General features: G+C 32.4%; 3 protein-coding genes across 3 annotated transcripts; all 3 read right to left on the reverse strand.

Annotated features, from left to right (window-relative positions):
- Window positions 1–793: 793 nt before the first annotated feature.
- On the reverse strand, window positions 794–2,021 carry OCT59_018847 (uncharacterized protein; the record flags this gene model as incomplete). Its single annotated transcript, XM_066135649.1, has 3 exons — window positions 794–829; window positions 902–1,920; window positions 2,003–2,021. 3 exons carry the CDS (start codon window positions 2,019–2,021, stop codon window positions 794–796), a joined length of 1,074 nt encoding a protein of 357 aa, XP_066004915.1.
- Window positions 2,022–6,285: 4,264 nt separating this feature from the next.
- Window positions 6,286–6,591, reverse strand: OCT59_018848 (uncharacterized protein; the record flags this gene model as incomplete). Its single annotated transcript, XM_066135650.1, has 1 exon — window positions 6,286–6,591. The coding sequence occupies one exon, from the start codon at window positions 6,589–6,591 to the stop codon at window positions 6,286–6,288; it is 306 nt and encodes a 101-aa protein (XP_066004916.1).
- Window positions 6,592–8,358: 1,767 nt separating this feature from the next.
- Window positions 8,359–10,305, reverse strand: OCT59_018849 (uncharacterized protein; the record flags this gene model as incomplete). The annotated part of the gene is made up of 6 exons (XM_025309709.2): window positions 8,359–8,495; window positions 8,648–8,822; window positions 8,905–9,002; window positions 9,080–9,322; window positions 9,519–9,656; window positions 9,881–10,305. The coding sequence occupies 5 exons, from the start codon at window positions 10,303–10,305 to the stop codon at window positions 8,731–8,733; spliced, it is 996 nt and encodes a 331-aa protein (XP_025164444.2). The 3' UTR covers window positions 8,359–8,495; window positions 8,648–8,730.
- Window positions 10,306–10,575: the final 270 nt, after the last annotated feature.

Consider the following 10,575-nt stretch of genomic DNA (forward strand, 5'->3'; position numbering starts at 1 on the left):
TGAATCATGGAATAATGTCACTCCAACAACAATTCAAAATTGTTGGATCAAAACAGGTATACTTCCATCTTGTGATGATGATAATACGGATGAAGAAGATTTAGATGATGATGAACTTGAAAATCTTCTTATTAATTTGCCGGAAGAAACTGCTGATGTATTGGAATATTTTCAGTTGCTTGATCGTGAAATTCCAACTGAAGACGCCCTTACTGAAGAGCAAATTATTGATATGGTGCGAAATGAAGAAAATCAAGTAGAAGAAAGTGAAGATGATGACGAAAATGAAGAAATTCCTCTGATATCAGTGAAAAAAGCAATTAATGGGTTGGAAACTTTTGTTAATTATTTTGAACAACAAGAAGATTCCGAGTTTAATATTGGTGATTTGCGTATTTTTAGAAAATACTTACGAGTAATTAGAGTTAGAGAGATCAATGCAAAAAAGCAAAGTACACTTGATGGTTTTTTTGATAGGTAAATAACATTAATATAATTTTTAATAATTGCGAGATGTAATACTTTTATTAGTTATAATAGTTATAATAGTTATAATAGCGTAAAATAATAAAATCGGATTTGATATACATATTAGAAGGCAACGTGCTTTATTTTTATCATGTTATATAATTATATTTAATTTTAAAATAAAGATTATTATATAAAAATAACAAATAAAAAAAATTTATAGTCACGCTAATACAAAAATTTTATATATATGTGACTATATTGTAAAAGTCTCATATAAGCGCTCTACATAGTCGCAGGCATTGTGTGGTCCCAAGAGGTGTGACTATGAGGGGACGACTGTATATGCTTCCACTACCCTCTAAACAAAGAAAAAAAAAAGGGTTATGTTATATTTATATATTTTTTTGTTGTTATATACTTTCCAAAATACCCTATTTCCCTCTTTAATAAATTGATTTATATATTGTCTTGCTTTTTCTAATGCTATTGACCATTGTTCATTATGTTTTAATATTTTCCTCTTTTCCAAATCATATATGCCATCCTCTGTCTGTAAAGTTAGAATCCTTTTATATACAATACGTTGATGTGCTAATGGTTTTTTTCTTAAGTCTTGTTTTTTTATACCCTTGGTATGCTCCCATTCTGCTGTTACCTTGCAACGTGGTTGCCAAATAATATTGTAAAATTCATTAACAAATACTTCTAGAAAGAGGGCTGCAATAGTTAATGCTATTCTTTTTGTCTTGACAATAATTTTGAGCTCCCTGTATTTTTCTTTTGGAAAGAAACTTCTTATCATTAAATGAATATGCGGAATGGGTAAATCAAGATTAGCATCAATAGTATGGGCAAAGAAGTTTCTGTTCCATATGAGTAATTGTTGTATATCTTCCTGACTTAATTGAATATTTTTTTCTTGTAATAAGAAGTTCTTGATTGTTTGATTACATTTACATACAGTATTGTTAGCTATAGTTATCCATTTATCACTGAGCTGTTTGCAGTATATCATATGATCATCATCTTCATTTTCTTCAAGACAAAACCTGCACTTTACATCTCCATATAAGTCATATCTTCTTTTTTTCATGATTTCTAAAGTTGGAAGCAAATAATTTAAAAGTTTCAAGTGTTTGATAAATCTGTCATTTATCATTGATGTTGTGCAGTTAGATCCTGTGTTTTTTTTAAATAATGTCCAGGTGACTTCTTCTTCTATTGTGTCAGGTGTCTGAAAATACTGATCTATGTGTACGATTGAGGGACCATGCTGCGTCTTTAATGTGGATTCACACAAATTATCTATGAATTTTCTGATGTGCCTGTCAACTCTTATACCATCCCAATAAATGTCATATATTAAATCTTTTTGTTGTGAATCTTTAATTTTGATGCAAGTTAAACTATTAGTATCATTTTTCGCTACCCTATCTGCTTCTTCATTGCCTTTGACTCCAGAATGACCTTTGACTTTTACTAACTTTATTTCTAACCGTTTGCTGTCAATAAGGTTAATTATACAACTTACTATGCTGTAGTTGTTGCATTTGCACCAAATTCTTGTTTTGTTTTTTCCATTTGTTAAATTTGTTCTTATGTAGTTGATACTATCTATAGCAGCTTGTGAGTCAGTAAGGATATTTGCTTTCTGACCTGTTTGTAAAACCAATATAGCTGACAAGATGGCTCCTAATTCTGCACGTGTGGATGAGGGCCAGTCTGTGATTGAACTACTACACTCCAGTATTACTTCGTCTTTACTATTCAGTATCACCGCCTGTACCCATGTATTTTGTAAAAGTGTTAGAACTATTGTTAAAGCGGTTTGTTAATGAGCCATCTGTGTAAATATTAATCATGTCAGGATGGGTTAAAGGTTGATCTTATTTGTTGTAGCAACGCTATATGCTGTGTCATGGCTTCATTGTTCACTAACGTGTTTTGTATTAGAGCCGTGTCATAGATCTACCATTTGTATGTAACTGGGGCTATGCTCTACATTTTGTTGTAATTGTGGGTAGCCTCTGGTTTCTATAATGTCCTTGATTATTCTAGTATCTGGATCAGTTCGGTATTTGGATACTCTATTTATACATGTTAACGACGTGCGGTCTTTATTGAAGAAGCAACCACGGTTTTCTTTGTTGACCCTTCTGTCGTTTAGTGAGCAACCTCCACATCGCTTAATTAATTTATATGGCACTTCGTTCATTCATTCTGCTCACTCGTCAGCTGTGGTCCAATGTTGTATCGTATGTTTACCTGTTTGAAGTTTTTTGTTAATTTGTCCAAATGTTAACGTATAATCTTGTTGCATATGGACGAATTCTTTTTTTCTATTATCTGTAGATGGTAACTTCTTTGGCATCCCTGAACGCCTGTGCGTTTTTTAAATACATTCCATCATTTTCTAATCTATTTTCTGAGTCAAAGGGCGCCTTATCCGTCATATAATAGTTTTTTAGGTTGGGTGCCTTTTGTATGATATCTGTTAGTGAATTAAACCATTGCGGAGTCCTGCCTCTTGCTGGTCTTTTATTGATGTCACAGATTTGTTGCCATGTGACTGTGTCCGAAGCGTCCTGATTAACTAATTGTAATGCACCGTAGATCGACATAGATGCAGCTTTTCTTATAATGAATTCTTTGTCTTTCCTGTGCATCTTTGACGCTTGTTGATATACAAAGTTTCTTACGTTCGGTCCTATTAGTGGTATGTCCCATTCTTCGTTATCTGTTAATGGTTGAAATTTAAATAAATAGTCGTGTGCTTTTCTCATTACGTTGTAGGCGTGATTGTTAGGCATTTTGTTGAGAACTGTGACGTCCGGCTCCATCAATAAAATGCAAGACGTTATATTTAATATTAGTTGCGCCTTTTTTAATCTCATTTTAACTACGTCCACCTGTTTCGATTGCGAGTTAATGGTGACTAGGAATTCTGATATTTGCGCTGCTATTTGATTTCTCCACAGGTTCTTTAATTTGCCTTGTGCTGAGTGGAGAAGAATGTTGTCATGACAGTTGCTGGGCAGTCGCGTCTTATGTTTAATTGTTTGCATAACCGGCTTAAAAATTTCCTCATATTTTTTGTCTTCCCACACGGTTGTTTTAAGCCTATATTCTAGTCGCGGGAGTAAAACAGTGTTAATAATGTAGATCGCTTGCGCATGTGTTATGTGTTTGTGTCTAATCGCCCCTACTATTGTCGATATCTCTTTCTTTACTATAGCTTCTATGTGTTTGTCTCCTTTGTCTGCTTTGAACCATACTCCCAGAATGCGTATTGGAACTGATCCCTTGTTGACAAACACTTTGTCGTTATTTTTCCCTATCTCCAAGAACCTTTCGTTTTCGTTGCTTTCTTCCGGATTTACAACGATAATTTCAGTTTTTTCCCCGTTAATTTTTATGTCATTGATATCAAAAAATTCGTCCGCAATTAGTAAAATTTCTTCTGCTTCATTTTTACTTTTGGCGATCCATTGTGTGTCATCTGCGTATGCCGACACGGCGGTTCGTACTGTTATTTTCCGTTTATTATTATTAAAAACGTTGTCCGGCCAATTTAGCTCCATGCAGTAACCTAAAGCTTCATCTTCCTGTATTCTATGGAGGAGGGGATCGTAAAAAATTCTCCAGATCAATGGGGATATAACCTCCCCTTGGTCTATACCATCGCATGCTGTGAAAGTATCGGTTACACCGTACGCCGTGATGATCTTGATCTTACGGTTTTTGTAGATATTTATGATGAAATTAATGGTGGATGGTGGTAATCTAATTCTCTCCAGAGCTTTTTGCAAGGGAACCATTCCGACGCTGTCGAAGGCTTTCGCCATGTCTTGAGCCACTATCCATACTGTCTTATTCTCTTCACGAGCGTCTTCTAGAATACCATTAATTATTGAAAGTGGTGCTGATGTAGATTCGCCTGGTAATCCCGCGTAATTTGGTCCTTTTAAAATTTCGTGTTTACTGAGAATATTTCCTAGGCGTTTTGTGGTAATTTTGACTGCACATTTACGCAGGCACTCAATAAGTAAAATTGGTCTCGTCCTTGCTAGGTTGAAATCCCAATCATAAGTCTTGGGGATCGGATACAATTGAGAGATTTTCCATTTCATAGGTATGTTTTGTAACAAATAACATAGTCCTGTGTATTGCCTGAACAAGTCATTGGCTTTTGCACCAGCTTTCTTGATTAATTTATAGCTGATGTTAGAGATGCCTGGTGCTGATTTATCGTTCATAGTTTCGAGCATCTCATACCACTCTTGTTCGGTCGGTATATCATTTAGGTGTTCGTAAATTTCCGGGTTTATGTCTTTCCGCGGTTCATATATTTCTTTCCACTGTTCTGGGAGATTCTCGAATTTATGATTTCGTGAGCGGAATAGGGATGAATACGCGTTAATCGCTTCTGTATGGACTTCTTCTTTAGAGTTCAGCAAATTTTCTTCTTGGGTATCAGTGAGTATACGTATTCTGTCCAGATTGATTTTTGAGTATGTTTTGTCTAGGATGCTATTAATCATTTTCCGTTGATCCTTGGTAATCATACTATTTCTTTCTTCTATCCTTTTCTTTATTGATGCTTCTTTGATTGCCTTGTCCTTTATTTTAATTATTCTTCTGACTATTTTCAGCCAGTTTCTCGTTTCGCATTTCCATGTGTGCCAGTCCGTGTCTTCCGTTATCTCTGCTATGTTGGTTCCGTAACATTGGTTGAACGATTTAATTCCTTTTGATGCGTTGCGTAACTCTACCCCTTCAATTCGTTTTTATATAATTTCCTCATTATACTTCTAATATATAATAGGTCCTTACGTTCTTTAGAGGAGTTTTCGATTTCTTTATAATTCCTATTAAAGTTGGTTTTGACGCCACCTATTTTCTTGTGTGGAATGTGTTTAAGCGCGGCCTGTTGTATGCAGTTACATATGATGTCCCATAATTTATTTAGTGTATCCTCATTTTGTCATTGTTCTCTATGTATCTGAAGGCTTTATGTTTCTTCAGAGGTCCATTAAGGTATTTTTCATATCTGTTCCACTGTTCATTTGTGGTGTTCTCATAGTCATATACAATACGTGTTGAGCTCTTTTCTGCTCTTCTACCTCCTTTCGTTGTTAGTGACTATTATATTAGTGAAAGAGATTTCTGCGAGTGTGATGTTGTGATCGCTATCTGTAATGTCAATTGACTGGTATATGTGACTCTTTCTTATGTTAGCTTCAAGTTTAGGGTCCGCCCATATGTAGTCGAATTCTAGTTGATGTATTTTTGTTTTTCCATGTGAAGCATCTCTTTTGGGATTTAGTTTTCTGTACGTGTCCGTAAAAAGGCATTGTCTAACCACGTAATTATATTTGAAGGTTTTTTTCCGAGTTTGGATGGGCCGCTATAATCTAGTGTTCTGTCCAAATATGAGTTGAGATCTCCTATCGAATGTAATACCTATTTTTTTTACTGTGATTAGTGAATTCTTTTTTAATATAGCTTGTTAGTTCACTTTGTATTTTCGTGTCGATGGTGGTATGTATATTACACCTACTATGAGCGTGCAATTCTTGAAGAGTAACCAAGCTTCTATGTAGTATGCACCTATTCTATTGACTTTTCCAATGTGTTTTTCCCATTTCTTGTTAATCATTATGCAAACTCTCGACCCTTTTATCTTGTTGTCTTTGTTAGTCCAGAAAGAGGTATATTCTAGTGTTTGTTTGTTCCAAAATTTTCCGTGTTTTCTATCTCTGTTTGTTTCGCATATACCTATTATATCAGCTCCTTTGTTTGAACAGTATTCTATTAGTAAATTAAGTTTGGAATGATGGGTTCTAGGCCGTTAATGTTGTGTCCCATGAATGTTAAATTGTATGTGTTGTTGTTATATACATTTGCATTTTGTTGCGTGTAGTTATTCTCTGTCTGCTGTGTACGCGTCGTGTTTCTGTCTTGAATGTTTTGTTTTTGGGGAGTGTTGGGCCATTGTTCAAAATCTCTCTCTTCTGTTTCTACTTTACGTGTAGTTTCTGTTTCTCTGTTTGTTGTCCTCAACGATAGGAGTTTTTGTTTAGACCAGCTAAACAAATTCTTTATTGTTTTGAATGGCATTGTCCCCGTTTTTTTTTTTCTTATTAAGAATTCATAAACAATCTTTATTATTATTTTTCTGAATTCTTTAACTTCAAATATCTATAATATAAAAAATATTCAATATAATCCAAATATTTATTACTAAAAATATTATATTAATATCTACTTAATAAAAAGTATTTAGTAAAATTCAATAAACTGGATTTTTGATAAATTGGATTTGGATTTAAACCAGACTTTTTTGCTAAAACTAAATTAAAATAGATTTACTGTATACTTTAAAATTAAAAGTAAGTAAATTCAAATTTGATTTAATTTATTAGAAATACTAATAATACTAAAATATAAAATTGCTAAAATCATTTATTATTAGTATTAGCCAAAATGCTAATATCAAAATTTATTAATTTTAATAAGCAACTTTAAATATATTAATAGTATTAGTAGTAATAAATTAAATTTATTTAAAATAAAATAAATTAATATTTAATGTTTTTATATTGTAATATAAAGTTCATTAGTAAAAACATCTATAATGCAATATTTAAAGTTGCTAAAAAAACTAGAGGGTTTTGGCAAGTTGGTAAAATAGCAAAATTTTGTTAAACCTATATTAAAATCTTATAAATAATAAACTTTATTAAAAAATTTGATTTTAAATATTACACCAAGATTTGATAGTTTAGCATTTATAATAAGTTTATCAAGTTTTGCTTTTTTCTAAAGTTTTACCAACTTTTAATCAAATATTATAATATATTACTAAATTAATAATAGGAAATTAGTAATAATTAATTACTACAGGTTTAATTTTTTTAATTTAACAGATCTTAAATATAGGTAAAATTACCATTAACATAATAGTTTGACTAGGATTATGTAATTCTACCCAGTTAAATGTAATAATTATATTAAAAAAAATATTAATTAAAATATGTAAAATATGTTTATAGGTTTTTTTTTTATTCAATCACCACTCAAATTAATTTAGTTATTAATTACTGTAATAGTTATAATTTACAATGCAATTTATAATACATTAAATTTTGGCAGAATCTTATATAGCTTTGTTTTTAATAAGGAAATTACCTTTGACCAAATGGTATATGATTATTTTAATAAATAGTTTATATATAATTTGTATTTTTCTTACACCCATCTCATTTCAAATCCTTTCAATCTTAATACATTCTAAACCCATATTCCATAATCCTGATCTAAAGTTAAGGATTTGTGTTCAGATCATCTTGGATTCCTTAAAGCAGTGTTGTACATGGGACATTGTCCGGCGATTTTTTGTGGACACGGACTAAAAAATCCATGTCCGCGTCCAAAGTCCGCGGACTCTGCAGATACAGACAAGCTGTTAACCGAACTTCAAAATCTTTGGCTGGAATTAACAAAGAAAAACGGCTGGCATTAATGCGGACAAAATGTCCCGGACATGAAAATATAGCGGACATGGACCGGACTGTCCGGTCCGGGACATCTCATGACAACAGTATGTGTAGTGACGCAGTTCATTTCCATTTCTAATAAGTATTCGGGAAATTTGAATTTTTTTAGAGGACGGAAAACCTGTAATAAATAGCAAACACATTCTTTATTTTGAAATTATAAAATAATAACTTTTCAAATTCTTGCACAATTGCCTATTACTGCAATATTAATCTTATATACTTCATAAAATATCTTATTTTTTCAATTGATTCTAAATTGAACAGAAATTAACAACTGTTGGCAAAATAAATCACAAAAAAAAGTAATGTGCTTATTAAATATATTAAATATTAAATTCGTTATATCCAGTCGGCTTTTATTTTATAATTCCATTATTCCCGACGTATCATGGGACATCATATATAATTTCTACTCATCTTAATTAAAAAAAACGAAAGTATGTTCCATATTATACAGTAGTCCTAAAAAAAAAAATTTTAAAAATCAAAATAAATGAAAAAAGGAGGAAAATTCGACTAATAAATTAGGTTTGTAAATGATTTGATGTGTGATTTTACATATATTATAAATTATGCTTAATTTTCTGCTACATTTCATTCATTGCGGTAAATACCTCGCAGCATACAATATATATTTCGATTGATTAATTTTTTTTGGTTATAATTTCGGCTCACTTAAAATTCGATTTAATCAATATTAATCTTCAGCAATTTTCCTCGGGCGTACATCATTTCTAATCGGAATCTTTAATCCTTGCTTTGCAAAAGCTTTAGATAATTCCGTTGATTCTAAAAAGGATTTATCAGTGCATTAAATATAATTAGAGTTGTAATTTTGTAGTAAGTAAAATATTTATAATAAATTTCCTACCTGTCATCCCGGGAAATTTTTTTGCTGAATATACGGTAAAAGGGTCTGAATATGTAGTAGCAATTATCTCTGTTCTTGTATTAATTAGTCTATCTTCGCTATAATATCAAAATATGCAATTATAAATGTTTTTGTTCAACAATTTAGAAGAAACAAGAAGCAATTATTAACTTACGTTCCCAGCTTCATTAAAGAAAACTTCAGAGTGTATTTTCCTTCTGTACGTATAGAGAGATCTGGAAAACAAAAGTAACATCCTTGTTCTCCCGTGGTATTCTTGAGGATGGCCGGGGATGAAACAAGTGATCCCATAAGAACACGTGTTGTCTTTGGCGGGTTGCTAATCACATTTCGTTCATCTCGTCCATCTTCAGACCAGAGTGTGACATGAAGAACGAAAAAAGGATTTTGCAACATTCTAAGTGTAAAATAAATAATTTATCGTATATATAATATCAGTATATTAAAAGAAATATAAAACATGTATGATGTTAGTAAATGCACACAACCTTAAGTTCGCGCTATATATTGAAAATAATAAAGTTACTTGTTTCAAATAATAATTAAAGAAAATGGAATCTTATTCAATAACTAAAATACTATCTTAAACTCACCCAGTGTCAGGATTCCCCTTCTCGTCAGTTACTACTAATTGTACGATCGGCGGTGGGTCGATCGGTCGCCGATCTTTTTCTCCGAATCCACACATTCGAGCACGTAAAGGTTGCTGACTAACTATGAGAGTATATTTCCTGCATGAGAGGTTTCCGATAAATTTGATTTGTTAATAAGATATTATCCAAAATAATAAATCAAGAATAATTTTTTATTCAATGATCAAAGACTTTTATGATTTCAATCGCATTTTAACAATAAACAAATTCAGGGCTTAACAATACCCGGAAATAAAGAAGATTAAATATCAACTGAAATTAAGCCTTTCCCATTAATATTCTTTGCTCGCTATCTTGCACACCTTTTGTCTTCATCCTCCCCTCCTGCTGGTGAATCAAAGGTACCAAAACGTTCTTTTTTGAATCTCGCTTTGTGTAAGGTTGGTGTTTTGGGGAATGTCGATGCCTTATTTTTATCACCACTCTCGGATGTTGAAGTCGGTGTGTTCGCATTAGATTTTGAACGGCGTTGCTGAATTCTATCCACAAAATCTGAAGGCGGTGCTTGTGGGGGTACTATGCTTGGGTTAATAGCAGGTGGGTGATATGGCATATAGTGGTGAGGTGCGTGGTAATCGTAATAAGGGTGGTGCGGCGGTGGTGGAGGTGGGGCAATGTGAGGAGGCATTGGAGGAGGAGCATAATAGCTCTCAGGAGGTGGTGGATATTCTCCACGTCCGGCACCATGGTATTCGGAATGCAAGGGCGCGCCAGATTGGCTATACATGACAAAAAGAAGAGGTGTACAATAAGAGTAAGAAGGAATCGTGACTGTATAATAGCTCAAAATTTAATCGGTTGAGCCTTGAATAAGAGTTTAATTTAAACCAAAAAAATTAAAAAAAAAATTAAATGTTTTACTAGTGTTTTATTTATATGGAAAGTGTATACACAATTTACTAAAAGTTGGAAAAAAAAATAAACAAATAAAAAGCAAATCACATTAGAATTTTCTATTCGATAAATCCTGGGAATATTTTTTCATTGTATTTAATTA

The sequence above is a fragment of the Rhizophagus irregularis genome, chromosome 28 (assembly GCF_026210795.1).
Source record: "Rhizophagus irregularis chromosome 28, complete sequence".
NCBI lineage: Eukaryota > Fungi > Glomeromycota > Glomeromycetes > Glomerales > Glomeraceae > Rhizophagus > Rhizophagus irregularis.